This window comes from Ornithorhynchus anatinus, chromosome 17, assembly GCF_004115215.2.
Source record: "Ornithorhynchus anatinus isolate Pmale09 chromosome 17, mOrnAna1.pri.v4, whole genome shotgun sequence".
NCBI classification, from domain to species: Eukaryota; Metazoa; Chordata; class Mammalia; order Monotremata; family Ornithorhynchidae; genus Ornithorhynchus; species Ornithorhynchus anatinus.
The window spans coordinates 11,757,168-11,781,647 of record NC_041744.1 but is presented as its reverse complement, the minus strand read 5'-3'; the positions used below and the strand labels follow the sequence as shown (position 1 = coordinate 11,781,647).

At 40.6% G+C, this 24,480-nt stretch overlaps 1 protein-coding gene across 3 annotated transcripts in view; it reads left to right on the top strand.

Annotated features, from left to right (window-relative positions):
• The window catches only part of TRIM37 (tripartite motif containing 37), a 54,814-nt gene that overhangs the window by 7,227 nt on the left and 23,107 nt on the right, over window positions 1-24,480 (top strand). For all 3 annotated transcript variants that reach the window (XM_039914429.1, XM_029081993.2, XM_029081992.2), the window contains exons 5-14: window positions 5,504-5,591; window positions 6,880-7,002; window positions 9,519-9,642; window positions 11,706-11,773; window positions 15,115-15,239; window positions 15,796-15,846; window positions 16,891-16,972; window positions 18,054-18,130; window positions 21,685-21,864; window positions 24,262-24,376. In XM_039914429.1, coding sequence (XP_039770363.1) covers window positions 5,504-5,591; window positions 6,880-7,002; window positions 9,519-9,642; window positions 11,706-11,773; window positions 15,115-15,239; window positions 15,796-15,846; window positions 16,891-16,972; window positions 18,054-18,130; window positions 21,685-21,864; window positions 24,262-24,376 — 1,033 coding nt within the window. The remainder of the gene's footprint in view (window positions 1-5,503; window positions 5,592-6,879; window positions 7,003-9,518; window positions 9,643-11,705; window positions 11,774-15,114; window positions 15,240-15,795; window positions 15,847-16,890; window positions 16,973-18,053; window positions 18,131-21,684; window positions 21,865-24,261; window positions 24,377-24,480) is intronic.

Genomic DNA, 24,480 nt, shown 5'->3' with positions numbered 1-24,480 from the left:
TGATGAAGTCTTATGGAATTGTTTATTACTTGTACATATATTGTTATTGCTTTTGGCAAGCCTTGTACTTAAAGGGGGCAAGGTTAACAATTCACACATGGTCTGTGGCCCATAAGGGATTCACAATCTAAGATATGGGGAACGGTTGACCCATTGGGCGATAAGGTAAACAGTTGAAAAACAAGCCTGTAATAAGAAAGTATAAGGAAAAAGAGGACAATAACAAGAAGAAGAAAAGCAACCATAGGTGACTGCTGGGAAAAATGATCTTTGGGCACGTCCCCACTCTGTTCAAATTTGTTCTTGATCTAAACGGTCACAACGTTTCCTGTGTTTGAATAGTTGGTCAGGTAGACTTCTCCCAGCCAAGGGGGATGTGAAAGGAGTGGTGGAGGTGTTATGGCTTCAGGCGGCACCTCCTCAGTTGCCAGAGTTGACAGTGGAGATTAGCGGTTTCTGTGGTGGGCGCCCCTCTTTTGCCTGACCTTTAATTTTGGGCCAGGGCTCTTTTCCAGTGGTGGTGGACTGTAGCTTTGGATGTCAGGAGGTAAGACATTCATCCATAAGAATCCTGTTTTTCCTGTTGGTGGCAGATCAGTAGTCCATTAAGTTCAGGATTCTGACATAGTTATTTCTTTTCTTTTTTTTTTTAATCTTCTAGTATTGTACAACGGTTACATAGTTCATATATCTGTCGCCCTTAAAAATCTAAAAGTGTCTACTGAAAACAAACAGGTAGTGTAGGTTAGAGCAAGGAGACTGCTATAGTGAGGTCAGGGTCAGGAAAAATTGGTGGACAAGTGGCTCATCATGGATTTCTCGAGACAAGTCAAATGTTGAGGTACATCCTTTTTATCAATCCATGCTATTCACTGAGCACTTTGTGCAGAGCACTGTGCTGAGCACACTGTAACTGAGTTGGTATAGATATGTTCCCTGCTCATGAGGAGCTTACAGCCTAGAGGAGACAGACATTAATATACATAAGTAAATGATGGGTACATACAAATTTCTTATGAGGAAATGCAAAAGATTTTCTCCTGAACTCTGTGGTGTTCAGTAATAAAAATCTTCTCCTGAAATAGAGCGGTATCTGTTTCATGTGGGTGGAAAAAGAACCTTCAGGTTTATTAATTGGGTTGTTCATTTCCCTAGATGATCCACTCTGGTTCCAGGGTGATTATCCATCTTTATCTCTGATTCTATTAACGTCTGTCATATTTGGGGAAAAAAGTGTTTTATCCATACATGCGCTAGGATTTTTGCGTGGTGACTGTCGAGACTACAAAATGCTGAAAATCAGGGACATAAAAGCTAGATATGATTTATAGAAAGACAAAAAGCGTACTATATCCTCAGCTAGAATTCTGAGTGTCACACCTTGGGAAGGATATAATAGAATACTAGAAGGCCCAAAAAAGAGCAAAAAAAACTGTGGGGCATAAGAGCTTCTGTATGAAGCGAGAAGCAAAAGATGAATAACACATGAGTTTCTTGAGCAGGAAGTATGCATTTTGCTTCTGTTGTAATATTTATCAAGCATGTGCAAATACCTTCCCAAATCAGTCTGCCTGTATTTATTGAACACTTACTGTGTGCAGAGCACTGTACTAAGTGCGTGGGAGAATCTAATACAGTAATAAACGGACACATTCCCTGCCCATAACGAGCTCACGGTCTAGAAGGGGAGACAGACATTAATAAAAATAAATAATGTCTGTCTCCCCCTCTGGACTGCTTGCTAAATCTTTCATTACTCTCTCAAAGCCTATAGTGCTCCCACCATTTCCCTTCTTAACACCAGTGGCTTTACTGTGTACACTGTGGGTAAACTGGACACCATCAGGCATAAAGTCCCCAAAGTCTCTCCTCTCTCCCTCAACATTGTAGCCTTTCTACTCCTGGTCTTCTCCTCCTTCCCAATTGTTTCACAGGAGGAGGTCTTCGACCTATTCTCCAAGTCTCCCCACTTTCCTTGTGCCTCTTATCCCAGCCTTTCTTACCTCCTAAAAACACTTACTCCCATCTATCCTCAACCTCTCTTTCAATAGCTCCTTTCCCAGTGCCTTTATCATTTGCCAAGTCTCTCTTATACTAAAAATAACCCTCTGTCCCTTTCAGCTATTGCTCTTATCTCTGGGCATACTTTCTTGTCCAAACTCCTTGAATGGAGTTGGAATACTTCCTCTCCACCAAGTGTCTCTAATCTGTTTCAGTCAGCTTTTTGGTCCTTTCCCCACACTTAAACAGCACTCCCCAAAATCATCAATTATCTTCTCATAGCCAAGTCCAATGGGTTCCACTACTATTATTACTACTAATAATAATTGTGGTATTTTGTTAATAGTAATAATAATAATTGTGGTGTTCGTTAAGCACTTACTATGTGCCTGGCACTGTTCTAAGCACAGGAGTGAATGCAAGCAAGTTGGGTTGGACATAGTCCCTTCCTGAATGGAACTCACAATCTTAATCCCCATTTTCTGAGGCCCAGTGAAGTGACTTGCCCAAGGCCTCACAGCAGACAAGTGGCAGAGCCGGGATTAAAACCTGTGACCTTTTGACTCCTAGGTCCATGCTCTATCTATTATGTTACTCTGTGCCAGGTACTGTACTAAGTGTTGGATTAGATACAGAATAATCAGGTTGGACACAACCCCTGCCCCACAGTCTAAGTAAGAGGGAAAGCATTTAAGTTCCATTTTACAGATGAAGAAACTGAGGTATAGAGAAGGTAAGTGATTTGCTCAAGGTCACACAGAACTTCTCCATTTGGATATATTGTTGGCACTTGCGAGCTTTTCATCTTCCCTACTAAGCCCGTTCCTCCTCACCTTCTCATATCTGTCGATAACACCCTGTCCTTCCTGTCTGAAGCTGGCAGCCTTAGTGTCCTTCTAGATTCCTCATGAACTTTCAGCTCTTGAATTCATATAGCTGCTAAATCCTGCCCCTCCCTCTCATTCAAATAGCTACAAACTGGTTCGAACTCTTACGGCATGGTTAGACTATTGCCAGCCTCCTAGTTGGTCTTCTTGCTTCCAGCCTCTGCTTCTTTCAGTCCACGTTTCTGAAACGTTTCTTGGCATATATCACCCGCAGGGTCCACCCATCTCCCTTTGCATCAAGGAAAAACTCTTTATCATTGCATGCAAACTCTTCACGAGCTTTTTCCATCTTACATATCAACTCTCTTTACCCACTTCTTCCCAGCTCGCCTTCTTTGCTTCCCCCGATCTCACCTTCAGATCGTATTTGTCTCTGGACTCTTCCCTCTCCGGACCCTTTGCTCAGACTGTTCTCCCAGCCTGTAAGCCCCACCCTTCACCAAGGATTGTCAGACTGCAGGTTTTCCCATCTTCATTCATTCATTCAATAGTATTTTTCATTCAAGAGTATTTCTTGAGCGCTTACTATGTGCAGACCACTGTACTAAGCGCTTGGAATGTACAATTCAGCAAGAGATAGAGACCATCCCTGCCCAGGGATGGCTCACAGTCAAAGTCGAAGTAGTAAGTAGTAACACGGTAGTAGAATTTATTAAATGCGTATGCTATGCAGAACACTGAATTCAGTCCTAGAAAAGAATAAGTGGGTGGGAATTGCAGCCTCTGACCCCCAAGGGACTCACAGTCTAAAAAGAAAAGCAAAAATAGGGGACTGGCCACAGATACATAAAGAAAGATGAAATAATAAATGCACCAAAACAGGATAAAAGGCATGGACAAACACACAACAAAAACCAGTAGATACTGGGGCTGGAGGAGCTGAGTTTCGGGTTCTTCACAGCTTAGAGTCCAACAGCAAGCCACAGTGACTCCCGCAGCTATGGCTGCCTCCTCAGCCTTCCCAGGGACCTGTATTTACTGGAAGCATGCTGCAGTTCCTTGTGCTCTTCCTGCTCTGTTGGAATAAGGCAGGACTAGGGTCAAGATCCCGGGGTGACCCAAAGGGGCTGGGACTAGCAAGGCATCCCAGGAGGCTGGGAGACAGCGGGTGTCCTGGGACTGAGCCATATCAAGTGCTGCGGAGAAGGCCATGCCAAAATTTAATAGGCATTTGTCTCGGTTGGGGTTCGGTAAAGTTTATTTGTCACCTAGTGGGCTTGTGATTAGAAAGATGCAGGTTTTGTAGACAGAATACCTTCTCACTCAACAAAGAGCCAGCCGAGTTGGGTAGAATCCTTATAAAATCTCGTAGGAGGACTAATTCTCTGGAGAAGACACTAGTGCTAGGAAAAGTCCAGGGAAAATGTGGAAGAGGCAGATCAGCAGCTACATGGATAGAAACCAAAACAGTAATAACAAGAACCATTAGCAAGGTTACCTACTATGGCAGAAAGGGTGTTTTGGAGAAAATTATCCACAGAGTCGCTATGAATCGGAAACGACTCAATGGCACTTGATAATAATAATAATAAAAGTCCTTCCGCTAGGAAACGTTCTTGATTAAGCCCCAGTCATTTCAACCTAATACCACCCTGACCACTGAATATAATTCTTAATCTCAGCATTTATGAATCTATGCATATTTTCACTTGCATAGTCAATTTTTCAGCTATTTCCTTCTGATACAACTGTACTACCTATTATATTCTTGTTCTTCCTCTAGCTCCTGATATTTGTAAATGATTTTTGTTTGTTCCCCCATATAGATCATAAATTCCTGGGGAGGGTAGTGATTGTATGACTTGCTTCTGTTACAGCCTACTTTGCCCTAAGTACAGTGCCCAAAAAAATCCAAGCTTCCCCATCACTGTTGGGAGTTGGGAGGCTGGCTGCACCATAAGTCTGATCCATTAATGGGATTTATGGCCATGTGTAGATAATAAAGCACACTATACATATGTAGAGAGAGAGAGAGAGAGACTGTTAGAAAAGGATGCAGAGGAATGCATCTTTGGATATGATCTCAAGTTTTTCGTGGTTGATGTAGTTGCTAGCAGACGTTTGTGTGAATATTTTTTAAGAGCTTTTTAGCTGTCTTGCAAGAAATGTGACCTTAAAATGATATTTTTGGCCCACATTACTGTAGCTGAAGAGCAGGCTCAGTTCTAGAAATCTGTGCTATTTTTCCAGTGACTCATAAATTAAGAAATGTTGGACTTACTGCATAAATCTGTGAATGTAATTGCAGTTATTTGCAGTATCAGGGAAGCAGCATGGGCTAGTGGAAAGAGCACAGACCCTGGAATTAGACCACCTGAGTTCTAATCCTGGCTCTGCCACTTGTCTGCTTTGTGACCTTGGCCAAGTTACTTAACTTTTCTGTGCCTCAGCTTCCTCATCTCTAAATGAGGATTCAGTCCCTGTTCTTTCTCTCCTTTAGGCTGTGAGCCCCATATGGGATAGGGATGGTGTCCAACCTCATGACCCTGCATCTACTCTAGTGCTTAGTATGGTGCTTGGCCCATAATGAGCGTTTAGCAAGTACCATAATAATAATAATTTATAGATAGATAATGATGTTGGTATTTATATCCTTTTCTCTTGTATTTCTTTAGATGTGAGAATCACCATGAAAAGCTCAGTGTGTTTTGTTGGACTTGTAAGAAGTGTATCTGCCATCAGTGTGCTCTTTGGGGAGGAATGGTGAGTAGAACCTCTGCAGGAGTGAGAATCATGAATTGCAGTTGTTGCAAGAGTGGAAAAACTGCTTGAGAGTTTTGACATGACTATCATGTAACTACTCTAAAGCATATTCTCTGTTGATTTATTATACATTACTGTTACTTCAGAAATTATCAGCAGTTCTTTTAGTTTTGATGTAGGAAGTGTCTCCTCTAGTTAAACAGAAAGTGCCTTTGGAACAAAAAAAGTAACCTTAAAAAAATCTTGAAGCAATCCTATAGACTGCTATTAGGCAAGTTTGTTAAAGAAAATTTTTATGATGACGTGCTTCAAGTGCAGTGGGACTGGACTGAGAGTTATAAACGAAGTAGTGTTAATTTTCTTTGGAAACTACACCCTGTTAGGGTGCTTATTCTGATGGAATTTGAAGATTTATTTTGCTAAGATGACTCCAAGATCTTTCGATTTGGCACTTGCCAGGGATAATCTTGAAGGTGGCAAAAAGAACCCTCACCTCTCATTCTTGAGTTCAACATAAAAACTCCCTTCCCAGAATTGCCAGAATTGCCTTTTGAAAAATATGACCAAATATAATGACATCAGCTCTGAGCTCTTTGCATCAGATGAATAGATGAATTCCAGTTTTCAGAGCTGTCTTGCTATTGTCAGGAAGCAAATTTTAAAAACATTTCATGAGCTTTAATTTACTCTTGGGAGATATGTTCATTCAGGGAACTAGAATTGGATGAGAGAAATGACATTCATGGATTTTTGATTGGATTATTTGCCTCAAAACATGGGTCTAAAAATAAAAATAGCTCCACCTCTCCTACTCCTGGTTAATTCAGTGAAAGTGACTCTGTAAATGATAATGGTAGCAAATGTGAGCACTCTACATTTGAATAGCTCTTGATGGCACCAAAAATTGAGTTGGGTGAAGGAAGTGAAATCTATTGCTTATATTAATATTTGTGTAGACTAGGATTTTTACTGATGACATGGGCAGTGTGTCCATACATTTATGTAAAAACCCAGGTTCTTTCAACAGATATAGAGGAGCTCTGAACTACAGTAAAATGAGGTTGGGAAAACTGTTAGCTCCTTTCACTGTTATTGTTATTGAGTGGCGTCTATCTAATGGTTGGACAGCAGCCTTGGCTTTAGTATTGGAGTCTCTCAAGCGTTTAGTACAGTGTTCTGCACCTAGTAAGCGCTCAAAAAATACGATTGTCCGAAGAGAGGTAGGACACATTGAAAACAGTTTTAAATTGTCAACCTGCACTAATTCCGCTTTTCTTCATTAAAATAGCACGGTGGACACACCTTTAAGCCTTTAGCAGAGATTTACGAACAACATGTCACCAAAGTGAATGAGGAGGTGGCGAAGCTTCGTCGGCGCCTCATGGAGTTAATCAGCTTAGTACAAGAAGTGGTAAGAGTAGTACAGAAAAATATTTTCACGCAGCTAATGCACCCAATTTACAATGTGGTGCCTGCCTCATCTTTCCTTGGTTTTGTACCGATAGCTAATGGAATAAGTCTACTTAAGTTAGGCTTAACCCTTAAATTTCTTTTAATGTTTTCACTTTTTTGGGTCTTGTTAAGATTTTGACCAAAGCATTTGTCCAGCGATGGTGGGACTTGCTATTGCATTTGTTGAGCTTTATAATTGACCTCCAAGCCCTTTCTCCCCAGTAAAGCACCTACTCAGCCTCTACGTGTGCGTGTTTGTGCACACTGAGAGACTGAAGTATAATTAGTTCTCTCTCACCTTGTGTTTTCTTGTTGGGAATATGAGTTTAATGCTGGAGACTTAGGGAATGTTGTTCTGACAGTGCAGAGCTGTCCAAGTAGACGTGACGGAGTGTCAGGAGAAGCGGTTTACTCATATGGGCCGCACTGGTCAGGCTCTGCGTTAATTCTCCCTTGGGGTTTGTGAAGAACGTAGCCTTTGTGTTACAGCAGAACAGACGGTACTTAACCCTAGTGCCGTCACTGATCTTGAGATCGTAGCAGCGATCCTGTAGGTGTGATAGGGGAAGTCAGCCAGCTGCAATGAGAAGTGCAGTGACTGCAGCAGTGGGGAGCCCGCTCTGAAGTGCAGCAGGGATGAAAACCAGTACATACCAGTGCAGAAACTGACCGCTTTAGTTACTGCGCCCGCTGAGTTTGGATTTGTGCTGGGATTTCGGGTTAACTTGTCTGTCATGGCAACAGCTACCTCTCTGCTTCTTTTGGGTGAGGCTCCCCAGTGGATACAGCCTTTGGAGAGTAGAGTTGGAGTTGGAGGGGAAATCTATTAGGAGATGGGTGAGGAGAGGAAGGAAATGGATCCAGGAGCAGTGGGTTGAGGGGATCCGGGAGAGGAGCCTGAGGAAAGAGAAATCCATAACCCAGGCAGAGACTGGGCATTCTGGTAGTACCATCTAAAATACAATTAAATGTGTTCACGTTGTGTAATTTATAAGCAGTGTGGCTTAATGGAAAGAGCACTGGTTTGGGAGTCCGAGGTCCTGGGTTCTAATTCCACCACTGCCACCTGTCAGCTGTGTGACTTTGGGCAAGTCACTTACTTTCTCTGTAAAATGGGGATGAAGCCTGTAAGCCCCATGTGGGACAACCTGATGACCAATGCTTAGAACAGGGCTTGGCACATAGTAAGCGCTTAACAAATACCTTTACGAGAAGCAGCGTGGCTCAGTGGAAAGAGCCCGGGCTTGGGAGTCAGAGGACTTGAGTTCTAATCCTGACTCCACCACTTGTCAGCTTTGTGACTTTGGGCAAGTCACTTCACTTCTCTGTGCCTCATTCACCTCATCTGTAAAATGAGGATTAAAACTGTGAGTCCCACGTGGGACAACCTGATCACCTTGTATCCCCCAGAGTTTAAAACTGTGCTTCGCACATAGTAAGTGCTTTACAAATGCCATCATTGTTGTTGTTGTTGTTTTTTTCAGACTCGAACGATGTAGAGCACAAGTGAGAAGCAGCGTGGCCTAGTGGGTAGAGTCTGAAGGACCTGGGTTCTAATCCCAGCTCTGCTACCTATCTGCTGTGTGGCCTTGGGCAAGTCACTTCACTTCTCTGGCCCTTGGTTTCTTTATCTGTAAAATGGGGATTGAGACTGTGAGCCTCATGTTGGACGTGGACTGTTTCCAACGTGATTAGCTTGTATTGACCCCAGTGCTTAGTATAGTGCCTGGCATATAGTAAGCACTTAACAAATGCCATAAGGAAAAAAGTGGCTCAGTGTACATTCTGTTTTATCCCATGTGAAGCCCATGTAAGTAGGTTATCATGGTGCTTTTTAAATGGTATTTGTTAAGCACTTACTCTGTATCAAGCAGTCTACTAAGTGCTGGGGTTGATACAAGCTAGTCAGGTTGGACACAGTCCACATTCCACGTTCCACGTGGGGCTCACAGACATAATCCCCATTTTACAGAAGAGGCACAGAGAAGTTAAGTGACTTGCCAAAGTCACTGAGACAGAGATAAGTGACTTACCCATGGTCACCCATCAGAAAGGTGACAGAGACAGGATTAAAAAACCCAGGACCTTTGCCTCCCAGGCCTGTGCTGTTGCCATTAGGCCCTGCTGCTTCTCTATGAAATAGAGAATTCTTTCATGGAATTACGCAGAGTGCAAATTGTAATTTTATTTGGAATATTCTCTTTTTTCTGATAAAATGGTTGTATGTTCCTGTTAATTCCCACTGGGGCGTCACTTAATTGAGGGGTTTAATTGTTTATATTGGAATGAAAGGATTCTCCCTTAAATTATCTTTGGTTGTCAGTTAATCAATTCTTAGTATTTTTCAAATGTTCAGTTTAATAACTATGCCTTAGGTTTAGAAAGCCAGTAGATTTTCAAGAAAAAGTGACTTTTTTCGACTTGGGAGTTTTTTGTATTTCTACAAATGCTTCTTAATATCTGTCTAATCTTCAGGAAAGAAATGTAGAAGCAGTTCGAGGTGCAAAAGATGAACGTGTTCGAGAAATCAGGAACGCAGTGGAAATGATGATTGCACGGTTGGACACTCAGCTGAAGAATAAGCTCATAACACTAATGGGTGCGTTTTTATTTGGAATAAGAGTACTGTTGACCCAAATTTCTTCTGAGGTGGGATAGGGAAAGATGGAAAAGAAAGGAAGGAATGTGGCTGATCAGGGTAGAGGAAGAAGTAAAGGAGTATGGAGTAAGGAGCATTAAGCAGCAGCATGCAGTAATATTTGAGCAAACCTGTATAACAACATCTGTAGGTAGACATATTATTTGGGTTTTGATGATATAACCATTTTTTTTTAAGCCAGATAGAAATTGGAGTAAAATCAGGTAATAGTCTAAATACGTAATAAATGATGGTATTTGTCAGGTGCTTACTATGTGCCAAGCATTGTTCTAAGCGCTGAAATAGAAACAAGGTAATCAGGTTGTCCCACGTGGGGCTCATAATCTTAATCTCCATTTTACACATGAGGTCACTGAGGCACAGAGAAATTAAGTGACTTGCCCAAAGTCACACAGCTGATAAGTGGCAGGGCCCGGAATTAGAACCCTGGACTTCTGACTCCCCAACTCGTGCTCTTTCCACTAAGCCATGTTGCTTCTGTACTAAAGCTATTTTATTAGAAAATTTGGCCATCCAGTTTGGCACCTTACTACTTGTAAATCCACATTATTTTTTCCTGTTTTTTCTTTTGTATCATTTTCTGTATGAACTAACAAAGAGGAGTAAATCGCTATGTTAGCCTAAAAATTTATCACTTGAGTTGGACAGCTTAATCCCTTACTGTGACATTCTTTTTCAAAAAAATTTTTTGGAGGAGATTTGAGTCCTCCAAGGTCCAAAGAAGTTTCAGTTTCAAATGCTTTAACATAAGGCAATATTCTCATAGTCAGGGAACATGCCAGGTAATTCTGTTGGATTCTACTTTCCCAAGTACTTAATACAGTGCCCTGCATATAGTATGCACTCAAATACCATTCAGTGACTTCTGGGTGCCCTGTATACTATAAATAGTAATAGTTTGGGTTAGAAATGTATGCTGGACTGGTTGTTCAGTGTTCTAATTGAAATGTTTTTCTATGGAAAATTGAAATTAAGTTCAGGAAGCCCCAGTGAGGTGCCTTAGAAGCAAGTGTTTTCAGTTGCATTGTAGAATAGACAGTAAACTCGTTGTGAGCAGGGAACGTGTCTTTAATGTAGTATTGCACTCTCCCAATCTGTAAGCACAGTGCACTGCACCCAATAAGCACTATGATTGTGAGTGATACCCTAATTATTAAATACAAAAGCCGAAACCACACCCATTAGAAAAATTAATTTTGCAAACACAAAACATGTTTTTAAATGGAAACTGAAGAGACTGTCTAATTCAATGAGTGCCAATTTTAAGTAGCATTTGGGATAGTGAAGTAGAAGTCAATCTCCTACCTTCTCCTTCCCTGCCTTCTTGCCATTATTCTCTTTTTTTTCTTTCCCCATCTCTTTTCATTGTTTGACTTAATTCCTCATGTAAGAGACCCAATCCTATTTTGGGGCTGCAAATATTATAAGAGTAAATATAGTACATGTATCTGCTGGTCATGCTCAAAGATGCTGCTGACAGTGAAATGCTGCTCTGGGTGTGGAGCTGAAAAGGCAGATCTGACCCCCATCCTCCTAAGTTCACTAGCTCACACAAAGAATGCCCCGGTTGTATTTTCATTTTTGTTGGTTGCAGTGCCTGGCATTTTTGCCTCATCTTTGGAAAGAGTCAGTTTGGATCTAGTAGTCTGTTGCTTGCGGAAGTTGATATTATTTTTCCTACCCACAAAGACCTTCAGAAGTTAATCTTTAGGATTGTATCTTCTAAATGTACATTCGAGTTTAGTGTCTTTAGCCAAACTGATTTGCGTGCAAGCTTTAACATTGCATATGTCAGCCTTTAAAGGCATTTATAAGACCTCTAGGTTAATACAGATTTCAAATTGGTTCAAATTACAAATGTGAGTTTCTGCACCAGTTTCAGTCTTGAATATCTGTAGAATTCTTCAAGCTCAAAGCTTTTAGTACAGGTTGCAATGAAGAGCTTCATACTTAAAACATAATGAAATCATTTACTTGGTTTTTATTTTTGTCTTTTCAAATAGGTCAAAAGACATCTCTAACACAAGAAACTGAGCTTTTGGAATCCCTGTTGCAGGAGGTGGAGCATCAGGTGACTTTTTTAATAGGAAATTTTAATTGTTGGAAGGTTGGGTAAGGCTTTAAATTCCCAACTCCAAAATAGTTTTGGGTGTAAGAACCATAAGGAGGTTTAAAAAAAAAAAAGGCCATGACCAGGTCGAGCCGAAGGTCCATCCAGCCCAATATTTTAAGTACGGGAAATAGTTTGCTCAGAAGAACCAGGGTGACGGTTGTCCTCCCTGTATCGATCCTAATGTTCAGTGGTACTGCTTTGAGTCTGTTTTAAACTTTCTTTGAATATGGTATCAACAAAGCATCTAAGTGGCTTTATTTCTGTTTAGGTTGACATTTACATGCCGGTTCTTTCATCCAGAATTTTTTGACACAACTTGTATAATCTTTCCACCCATAAACATTTCAACCTTTTATTTTGTGGTCAGAGGGATTCTGTTGTTTTGGATCTCGGGCCAAAGGTGATGGCACATTATAGACTGAAGGGAAATTCTTTGAATTGTATAGGTGGCTGTGCTTGAGACTCAAAATACCATGGACAGGGAAACGTTCGTGTGCATATGTGTCTGAGAAGCTAATGCAAAACTACTGGCTACACCTGAAGTCTGTTCCTTGTTTGCTGTCATGTGGGTTGTAGTGCCCGAAGCTGTTTTCCCTTTTGCCTCATCTCACGCTTACAACCTTCTCCTTGAAAGGAGCTGCTCATTTCTTGGTGGCAGTGGGCCATCAATCAATCCATGATATTTACAGAGCACTTACTGAGTGCTGAGCACCATGCTAAGAGCTTGTGAAAGCCCCCTCCAGCAGAGTTGGTAGATATCCCTGACCACAAGGAATTTTGAGTCTACAGGGTGGTGCCATGCTGGTCTATCAGTGGCGATTTTTTTTGGTTTTTCAACTGAGATGTAGCATCGTCTGAGGCTTTGTTCTGCTATGTCCCTAAAGCGATTCCTCTGACTGCTTTCCAGTTTCCAGTTTTAGCTGACCATTCAGCAGCAGTTCGAGCGTTTTACTGTCATCTGTTCTTATGCGTCTCACCCAGCGCTGCTGTGTTGTGATGAGAGTAACTCCAGTTCTAGAAAACGGATTTTGTTGTAGAACTTGGATGTTTGTTATCCTTACTTGCCATTTGAGTATAGCTGTAAAATACACTTGCAGACTTGGTTGAAGAATTGGATGTGACCCTTCTGGGTAGCCCAGGTCTCACACTCTTAGAGAAAGTCGGGCATCACGTCATCTCCACAAGCCTTTATTTTGTTCTGGAGCTTAATATTATCCCGCCGCCCCACTTTGATAGACTCCCAAGGGATGTGCTGGCCATCTCAATTCAATTTTCTACTTCCTAATCTTCAACTTCAGAAGTAACCTTATTGTGAAGAGTTATCTGTGCCAAGGACAAGCTATTTGTTTAACCTGCATGTTGGTTTTATTAGACTTTTGGCTCATCATCAGGACTTAGGGTTTTGTACATTTTTAATTCACCTTCACTTATTTATTTTAATTACTCTGTTTTGTATCTGTCTCCCTCCCCCACCGAAGTGTGAGCTGATTGGCAAGGAATGTATCACTAGCTTATTTTGTACTTTCCAAGTGCTTAATACAGTGCGTTGTCTTTAGTTGGTACTCAATAAGTACTGTGACAACTACTATTTAAAATGTTTTCTTAAGGAGTTGATTATCCTTCAAAATTAGCCTCATTTATGAAATGGATTTATTCTGGCAAAATCAGATAGGTTAGCCAGTTGTCACAAGAGTAGGTTAGAAATATATTGTGGAAGGAAAAAAGGCAAAAAGGCATTGAAGTTTGATGCAGTGACAATGTCCACTTTTCCTGTTTTTATTTATTTTTTAGTTTATACAGGTGTAGATCTGGCTTTTGACTGGGATGTTTGGCTTTAAAATAGAAGACATAAATATGTATTCAGTTAATATCTTGCTGAGCCTGACACATTCCCGACCATTTATCTGTTAAGGAAATTATTCTTTCATCAGGCCTGATAGTGAATTATAATTTTACAGCTATTTTATTTTTGCCAACTCCGTTTGGGAACTGTCAGTTTTTTGATATTTGGGTCGATGACTCCTTTGAAAAGAATTGTTTTAGTGAAAATAAAATTTCTCTTCATTTTCTAGCTAAAGAAACATTAGTTTTATACTATTCATTCTTCTGTTGAATGATCTTTTTGTTTAGTTGACAAGAAAATGAGCTAAGATGATCTGTCTTCAAAATTAAGACACTTTAAAAACTATGATCTCAATATTTAAAGATAACAGCAGGGGAAAAAAGGTTCCTAGCATGACTGACAAATTTACATTCTGGCTTGTCTTTACCATTTTGCCTTGTGAGGACGAGTGAGATATGTCTAAAGAAATATAGTTCTTTAAAGAATTACTCTATAGAGAGTAATGGGTAAGGACACTTGAAGAAGCACATTAGGTTGAGTGGAATATATGTCCCTTTTCTGTGCTTGGTCTAACATGAAGGTCCTCAGTCTTGGGGTCCCTGTACGTTTTTATCGATTGCTAGGTTGAATCAGAGCACTGATCTATCTAGTCCAGTGTTCTTTCTCTGATAGTGGTAACAAAGGTGCTTCTCTAAGAACAGTAGAGCGGGCAGGGAGTGTATATACATTTACAATTCAGATAGCTGAAATAAATCGAGCAGACCTATGCATGAGTGCAAAGGAGGGTGTCGTCAAATTCATAAATGCTATAGTTGGTTTAAGGGATGATGTGACTCAAAGTGGAGGAAACTCAGGGAAGGCTTGTTGGAGGAGATGGCCGTCTTTAGGAGGGATTTGAATATGGCGAGAGCCGTGGTCTGTGTGCTGTGGGGAAGGCAGGCGATCCAAACCGGGGAGACAGGTGAACTGAGGGAGAGGTACCGCTAGAAAATGGGCTTGGGAGGGGCAATAACTGGAAAAGAAAGCAGGTAAAGTGGGTCCTGATGGTAGAGAGTCTGGAGATGAATGTGAGAAGTTTTTGTTTGCTGCAAAGAGAGACAGGGAGCCAGTGGAGGGTTTGTGGAGAGGAGAGATGAAGGCTGAGTGACCATCCATGGAGCAGACATTGGAGGAGTTAGAGTCTGGAGCTTGGGCAATGAGCAAGTAGGATAGCGTAATAGTTTAGTAATAGGGATAGTTTAGTTTAATAGAGGATAGTTTAGCAGCCCCACTGACTTCCCAGCTAACTTGCAGCTTTTGATAGAGTTGAGGAATCTTTTTATTACTAGTTTTAGATTTCTGTGCACGTCAAACTCCTATTTGGCCTTCCTAATTTTCGTTTGGCGCCCGACCTGCCACTCTTCATGGGTTTTATTAAGGATGTTTTAAAGACACGGTATTGTTGCTTTCCCCACAGTTGCGGTCTTGCAGTAAGAGCGAACTGATCTTTAAGAGCTCTGAGATCCTCATGATGTTTCAGCAAGTTCATCGGGAGCCCATGGCATCTTTTGTCACTACACCAGTTCCTCCAGATTTTACAAGGTAGAGTGTGGATTAGGATCTTCTTTGGCATTGTACATTTTGGTCCAAATGATTGTGGCCCAAATATCAATGTGTAGTCATTCTCATTGATTGATTTTTAATTTCAATTTATTTTGCCTTTTAATATAGGATTTTGTCACTGATAGTGTAGTAAGGTTTGTGTTGGGACGATTTTCCCCATACAGAATCAGATGGCCTAGTGGATAGAGCAAGCGTTCTAATCCCAACTCTGTCACTTGTCTGGTGGGTGACCTTGGGCAAGTCACTTCATTTCTCCTTGCCTCAGTTGCCTCATCTATAAAATGGGAAGAATGTCTGTGAGCCCCATGTGGGACATGGACTGTGACCAACCTGCTTAGCTTGTGTCTGCCTCATCACTCTTGAAAGAGAGCTATCTATTTGGGGGAAGATTTTAAACAATTCCTTGACAGCAAAATTGCTAAACACCCCCCTTTTAACCTCTCAGTCAAAAAAAAGGTATATCGGAGGAATTGCTTTCACTTTTTGTTTCTTTAACAACAGCAGAATAATCTGTGTTGTGTTTTGTTCCCTCTAGTGAATTAGTACCATCTTACGATTCAACGACTTTTGTTCTGGAGAACTTTAGGTAAGATGGTCTGACATTTATTAAATACACATTAAGTGTGTAATGTTACGTTGATTCCCTTTCATGCCCTATCAATCCTGCATCTATGTGTGGTGTGCACTAAGGTGAACCAAGAGATGTCTGTCCTGCTCAGGTTTTATATCTTTAGCTATACAGTGAAAGAACATTGTTTCCTTAATGCATGCTTGCGTTTTTTTCGGCATTTTAAGCCGATCAATTTTAGAACAACTGCTAAGGAAACTCTGAAAACTGAACTAGATAAAATATAAGGGGTGTGGGCCTGAGTCTGAGCTGGGGATAAAACTGTTGTTCTAATCTTGCTGCTGACAGTAACCTCCTTCTTTGTCTTCGAGCAAGCTACTTTTATGCTTCTGTTTCCTCAGCTCTGAGATAAGGATAGTCGTATTTTCCTACATGTTGTGAAGTGCTGTAAAATTGCATTTAATATCTGTGAAATAAGCTAAAATTATATATTGAAATTCAATTTTTAGCTCTTTAAGCCACTTCCTAGGCCTAATGGGGCCTTATACCGACACTTTAAAGATTTTTAAATGTTTATAATAAAAGGAAAATGGGCCTCCCATTTTTAGAATAGAAATAGGATACATTCAATGGATTTTTACAGATGGTTTGGTCATCTTTCTGGCACGTGAACATAAATCGGTGCAACCGAGGGACGGTTTTTCTTGATTGTCGCTTTTCCTCAAACACTCTCATATTGTGAGGTATGGTTCATTTAGTGATGGGAGGTAGCATGCGCAAGTAGAAGGAGCACTGGTCTGAGAGTAAGGAGGCTTTAAGTCTTAATTCTCAGGTAAGCAATGCTAATGGCCTGCGTGACCCTGGCCAAAAAACCATCTCTCCCCCTCAGTTTCCTCATCTGTAAAATTGGACTAACAACTGCCCCACTTTCTCACAGGATTATGGTGAGGATAAAATGATGTAACAGGTCTGAAAGAGGTTTGGAAAAATAAAGCAACGTACAGACTTTAGGAATTGTTATTATTACATTGCATAGAATAGTGGTTGTTTTCCTTTCATCAGCACTTTGCGCCAGAGGGCAGATCCTGTTTACAGTCCACCGCTTCAAGTTTCAGGGCTCTGCTGGAGACTAAAGGTTTATCCAGTAAGTCTTTTTCATCCTTTTACAGTTTTAAAATAATTCTCAAGGGGAAAAAAAATGGTAGGCAAGTGCCTCTGCTATCCCTCCAGAGTTCTTGAATTGGACTGTTCTTAGAGCTTACTATTTTTCTGCTGACTTGGAAAAAAAAAAAAAACTCGTATAGAATTTATCCAAAGGAAATTGTTAATGAACTTCAGAGCTATGAAATTTCCTTGAAGCTTGATCTTGGATTCTTCCAATTTCCTCATTGAAAAAAATGTTCTAGATTCTTAGCCAATGCTTCACGTGGCTAATTCAGCAGCATGTCTGATTTAGATTCAGTTATTGCTGATGTTTTCTTGTTAATAAAGTGATCAAAATAGACCAGAAAAATAGTTAAATTAAATTATTCCCATTGGTCAGGAAAAAAGATTAATTTTTTACAGTATCTATTAAGAACAGATTCTAGGGTCATCAAGGCAGCAAATGTCAGATTTTAAACTAAATTGTATTTTGATTTGTGGTGGCTTAGCAGTTAGAGGAACAATTTAAAAGCTAATTATTTTGCCCTAACCTCATTCAAAAGATGAAAATTTGGAATACCTTGATGAAAAGCTTAATGTTTATAATCCTTGTCCTTGCTGTATCTCATCTTTTCGTTAATATTTTAATTAAAGGTTTTTGTTTAAAGTGTATGTATTACCTGGTTAAAATATTTACCATAGAATGAATTGTGCTGTTCCTCCTGGTGTGCTGATTAAATAGTAGTTAATTGACATACATTTATCAACTACATTCATCAGACTTTCTGAATTGAGCTAATCATTTTGTGTGCTTTTTTTTTTTGTTTGCCATGAGTCTTTCTTTTTTCTACCTAATCTCCCATTTAGTAATTTTGGTTGAAACCTAAAGTGTTAGGGATTAGTGAAATGTATTTTTATAGAGTAATTTTAGGGCTTTTAAGAAAGGTACCTGGCACGGAATGGTTTCATTCATTGTGCTTTAACTTAGGCTGCTTATTAGCCTTTTGTGGTGGGAAGTAATTGAATGGTTTTCATTGTTTTGAGATTGCGGATTAACACACGTACTGCCTATTCTTTTTAAGGATGGAAATGGAGTCGTGCGGGGTTATTACCTGTCTGTGTTCCTAGAACTCTCAGCTGGACTCCCTGAAACTTCCAAGTAAGAAACCAGGCTTTAACAACAAGCAATAGAATGTTTTCTGTACCTGCTGTGCATCTTGATGTCCTTGAATTATCCAACTAGCTTAAACCATCTGTAGTTCTCATTGAAATCACACTGCTCTCCATCATACTGTGTGCTGCAAAAAGACTGAATTGATTGTGTGCATTTTTTTAGCTACTGGATACACCTCCTTATGCAGAGCTGCACAATCAGGCAATCATGTCTTTCAATCCTACCAAATCTGCCCCAGGTCATTAGTGAGCATTCAGTGTCCATAAATCCTTCTCAACAAACAAGGTAAATCTCGGCTGCAAGTATTGAAACCTGAGCCCCGACCATTACTAAGCCACCGAGGAGAAAAAAGGATACTTAATGGCATCTGGATAGATTACAGCAGTTCCAGTTTTTGACAGACCGATTATCCTGGGAGATTTCAGTGATCATGTTTGCAAATGGAGAAAGATAATTGGATCAGACATGTTTGGAAAAGTAAATACCAGTGTCCCATTCTTGTTCAAAGAGTATGCTAAACGTTAGTTTATAATCACCAACACAGTCTGCATACCAAAGAAAAAAGCTTCTTGGATCATTCCATCAGTGGTATTTAGCACCTACTGTGTGCAGAGCTCGGTGCTAAGGGATGTGGAGAGTACAACAGAGTAGACCTAAACAGAGGCCCCCATTGCTGATTATATCATTGTTTGAAAGCAAGACTTGAAAGAAATTCCATTGATTGTCTCTATATAGAACTAAGTACTGTACTGACTTTCGCTCCATGGATTCCCAAACTTCCACTAGTGATAAAGCCAACGAATAGTAAAAGGGCATTCAGACCATCAAATACTCCTTGAGAACAAAGACACCCAAAAGAAGCTTTGCAATTATGACTGAACAGTCCTTTTGGAGCCCCTTTTGCCTTTAAAACACTGTTAGCTGTCTTCCTCGTGCTTATCCGTAGTCTTCTCCCACTAAAGCCCAGCTTGCAATCTTTGTTCCACACAAGCTAACTTAGTGTGTCTTGTTCTTGCCTCTCCTCCTGCCAGCCTCTTGCTTAAGCCACCTTTCCTGACATCCGACCGTCCTTGCTGGGAACTCCCTCCTCCTTCAACTCTTCCCCGTTTTCAAAGCCCTTCTGAGATCACCTCCAGGAGAGTTTTCCTGAGGCTATTTCTCATCTTTCCACTTTATAGCCCCAAATTGCCACTCCTGCCCTCGCACACTACCTAATCATTTACACTATCTCTAGTCCTGTTATATTTTTTACACTTTATTTCCCTCTATTTGTAATTTATTTGTCTGTCTCCTTCACTACCCTGTAAGCTTCTTTGAAGGAAGGGATGATGTCTTCTGTTTTTTTGGTACTATTCTAAGCATTAGCATCATGCTCTGGTTCACAGTAGGCCCTCAGTAAATCTGTTGGTGCTGATGATTAAGAAACCTCACCTGCCTTTACCAGTGTGATCAGGATTATCGTCTTAAACCCATCTCTGAACTCAAATTGCTGCCGTGGCAAAGCAGGCGATGGATTGTCAATACCTTGCAGCTCTTCATAACCCTGATAGAAAAGATGCTTCTCAAAGCCAGTGTCAGAGCAAAAAGAATAAGTGAAGGACTATGTGGGATAGTTGCGGAAAGCCAGACTGAATAGACCCAAGGCCAAGCAGAAAGGAAAAAACCAAAGATTTCTAGGCTTCCCTGTAGAATGTACATGGACTCATTCTCCCTGCCCTGACCCCCTGAAGAGTATAGATGGTTCTTTCTTCATCATTAACTGAATCCGGAGTGTCAGTGTATCGTCAGGCCTCCCGTCAAGCTGAAGAAGGTCCAAATAGCAATTGAATTGGCTAACCTAGTAGTCATGAGATCTGAACTGCTCTAGGAGTCTGATTATGGCTTTTTATCGGAACGACGACTCCCTTCCGTCACCAAAAAGAGGAATTTCCTCTCAAAGCATTCACGGTTATTATCTAAAGAAAGGAGGGATTTCTTCCTGCAAGATGCTGATGGACTGTGTATTAAAGGGAGGAGCTTGGGAGCTTTTTGAGTGTCTGAGTTTCTTAGGATATAAAAGGTCTAAGCCTTCCCTGCAAAAGCATATCATTATTGGATTATGCCGAGCTGGTGTGTGGGGCCAGTGGATACTTGTTCAAGAGAACCTGTTGTGAACCATGATCCTGCTGCATGGTTCCTTGGGTAACTGCTACCAAGTGAAACAGTTTCCTGTTACCCAAGTGCGTCGCTGGTAATCGTGCTAAGCCCAGATCTCATGACCATGAGGTTAGACACTGCAGTTGTACCAAGACCTCTGGTTTGATATAAAGCCTGAGGCTTCATTGACATGACTCTGTATTCTCTCTCTCTCTCTTTCTCTCCCTCCCTCCCTCTCATGCCTAGTCCATGAATAAAAATATCAATGAGCCCATTTTATTCTTAGGATGTAGTTGATACGGTTCTTGAGCTAATTAATTTTTCTAAAACTTTAGAAAGTCTGTGCTGGCTGCCGATCACTATTCATCAAAATGCTTTTTTAAATTCCATTTTAATATTTGAATTTATTTCATTTAGAGTTTCAGACCTAGAGTTTAAAAACCAGCGGGCACTACCATCTTACTGTGACTTCTAGTCACAGTATTGTAATCTCGTAGAGTTTAATCTCTTATGCAACTTGAATAGAGGCACTGGAGCGATTTTCATGTGCTTAAATTTTCTGAGTAAAAAGGTTTTTTGTGGAGGCTTTAAAATTCTAATCTAGAAATGAAAGCTCTTTGGGATTTGATTTTAACACTGCTGAGTGACATTTTCTGGCTGTTTAAGGGAGAGGATTCCCTATAGTCTAAAGAGCTGAGTCTTAGCCAGGTGGGCAGGAGAGGGTGTCTTGTTAATGAGAATGCACAGATCTTTCAGGTTGGCAGCAGTGGTATATTAAGTCTGACTGAACTCCTCATCTAGTAAAGGAGTTTCAAATATAAGGTCACAGGATGTTCTAAGACAAGGTTTGAAAGAGAAACTGAATTGATTTTTTCCAAGTCATCAATCTTTTAAAAAGTACAAACCCTAGATATCACAAATATAAGATTGTTATATTGACCCCTTACTGTGTGCAGAGCTCTGTATTAAGATCTTGGGAACATACAGAGGCAAAAACGCTCTTGATCTTAAAGGGATTCTATCTAATTAGGGAAAATCTTATGTTTAGCCTTTAATCCTGAAACCACCCCACTATCTGCACTCTTCTTTGTACTTATAAATTCCAAATGTTCCTCTTTCAAAAGAAAAATGGAACTAATCTCAGCTTTAATCCTATCAATAGTATTTAGGGAGAGATTTGCGAAGAAATTTATCTTCAATTTCATAGAATATCATGTTCTTAGGTTCTTTGTGCTTCTCTCAAAAATGAGACTTCTTTCTGGTTTGTTTGTTTGTTTTCCTTATGTACCTGTGTTAAACAAATATGGATCTGTCTTGAGTTTTGCATAGTTAAGACTTCATCAAAGGTTCTTTTGGTTAAAATTGCACTATACAATACTTCATGAATTACTTTTCTCTGTTAGATATGAGTATCGAGTAGAGATGGTCCATCAGTCCTCCAATGATCCTGCCAAAAATATCATTCGAGAGTTTGCTTCTGATTTTGAAGTTGGAGAATGTTGGGGTTATAACCGATTTTTTCGTTTGGATTTACTTGCAAATGAAGGCTATTTGAACCGGCAAAATGATACAGTGATTTTAAGGTAACAGAATACTTAAAAGTTGAGAGTTTTAATCCTTTCAAGAAATATTTGTATTTTTATTTTCCCCAGCTGTTAATGTTAATCAGAACTGTATTTCAAAATGTGTAACTTATTAAAATATGCATCGCTCAGTTTGTAAAAGTTTCATAATGTCTCTGTCCCCTTTCAAGAGTTCCATGTAGACAGTGGAAAATGATTTAGTCTCTGAAAATGTTTGACCTTCTCCCACTGTGCTCTCCTTGTTGTCAGATCTTGTTATTGGTACTGTACTTCATACCCGATTATCTTCTCCCGGGGGGAAAAAAAAGGCATTAAACCATCATTCATTTAATTATGGAAAAGTGTTAGTTGGCTGAGAGCTACTATGGATTCAGAGACATTTGGATTGGTGCTTTTGTTCTTTCAAATTATTTTCTTTGTGCTGGTTCTTGCTCTACTTCCACCCATTCCAAAAGTATCTTATTGCCACTTATTCTCTGCTCTGAGCCCACTGCGTGCCTCTTGCTGCACCCACTCTATTTTGCCCTTTCCATTTCATTCCGCCTTTCTCCCTCCGCAGCACGCCATCTTTCATTCATTCAGTAGTATTTATTGAGCACTTACTATGTGCAGAGCACTGTACTAAGCGCTTGGAATGAACAGTTCGGCAACAGATAGAGACAGTCCCTGCCATTTGACGGGCTTACGGTCTAATCGGGGGAGACGGACAGACAAGAACAATGGCAATAAATAGAGTCAAGGGGAAGAACATCTCGTAAAAGCAATGGCAACTAAATAGAATCAAGGCGATGTACAATTCATTAACAAAATAAATAGGGTAAAGAAAATATATACAGTTGAGCAGACGAGTACAGTGCTGAGGGGATGGGAAGGGAGAGGGGGAGGAGCAGAGGGAAATGGGGGGGAAAGAGGGTTAAGCTGCGGAGAGGTGAAGGGGGGGTGGTAGAGGGAGTAGAGGGAGAAGGGGAGCTCAGTCTGGGAAGGCCTCTTGGAGGAGGTGAGTTTTAAGTAGGGTTTTGAAGAGGGGAAGAGAATTAGTTTGGCGGACGTGAGGAGGGAGGGCGTTCCGGGACCACGGGAGGACGTGGCCCAGAGGTCGATGGCGGGATAGGCGAGACCGAGGGATGGTGAGGAGGTGAGTGGCAGAGGAGCGGAGCGTGTGGGGTGGGCGGTAGAAAGAGAGAAGGAAGGAGAGGTAGGAAGGGGCAAGGTGATGTAGAGCCTTGAAGCCTAGAGTGAGGAGTTTTTGTTTGGAGCGGAGGTTGATAGGCAACCACTGGAGGTGTTTAAGAAGGGGAGTGACGTGCCCAGATCATTTCTGCAGGAAGATGAGCTAGGCAGCGGAGTGAAGAATAGACTGGAGCGGGGCGAGAGAGGAGGAAGGGAGGTCAGAGAGAAGGCCGACACAGTAGTCTAGCCGGGATATAACGAGAGCCCGTAGCAGTAAGGTAGCCGTTTGGGTGGAGAGGAAAGGGCGGATCTTGGCGATATTGTAAAGGTGAAACCGGCAGGTCTTGGTAACAGATAGGATGTGTGGGGTGAATGAGAGAGACGAGTCAAGAATGACACCATCTCCTCTCTGGTGTTCTGTTTTACGCCAGCCTTATACTTGAGCACAAAATTATTTGAAACTTGTGAGAATTTTCACCGACTATAATAATTAGAAGCATGGTATTACTAGTATCAAACCCTGTACTAAGCTGGGACTCACCATCTAAGTAGGAGAGAGAACAGGTTTTGAATCCCTATTTTGCAGGTGAGGAAACTGAGGTCCCAAGAAATGGAAGTGACTTACCCAAGGTCACAAAGCAGGCTAATGGCAGAGCCGGGATTAGAATTCATCCATCCATCCAAATTATCTCTTGTTCTATGCTAAATCTGGAAGCAATGAGTAACAATAGTTCGAAGAAGTAGGGCATTATGTCCTTAGGAACCTTTTCCGTTTTTCTAAATGTTCTTATGTGCCTTCTGTCTCATTTTTAATTGGCCCCAGCCCAGTTCTTATCAAGCTCTTGGGCTGTGCCTTATACTAGTTTGCCTGGCTGCCTTATTTGTTTTCGGTTGTTTTCATTAGCAATCAACAACTTTTCCAGTAAAAGACAACTGTGTCTGAGCTTGTTTCCAAGCTATTTTCAAAGTTACTAATTCTTAGAAATATATATAGGAAGTCTGCCTCTGTTTCATCATTTTTTTTTAAATGTGAAGAACAATATTGGTTAAACTAAGAAGCTTCACATATATTATTTTTGTTTGTTTGATCAAGTGTGGTCAGATATACTGTAGAAAAACAATTACAGTTTAATTGGGTTTTTTTTACTTCATTTTTAATTTGGTTTTATAATTTTAGTTGACATTTTTCCTCCAATTTTAAATTGAAATTTTTGTGGGTTTCTAAAGATTCCAGGTACGTTCGCCTACTTTTTTTCAAAAGTGCCGGGACCAACATTGGTATATTACACAGTTGGAAGCTGCTCAAACTAGCTACATCCAGCAAATAAACAACCTTAAAGAGGTATGTAATATGTGTTTCTTTTTTTTCCCCTCTTCACCTGGGCCTCTGGGGCTAATTTCTACTTGTTCATCAGAAAGCCAGTGGCTTTCCGAAATTTTTGATGT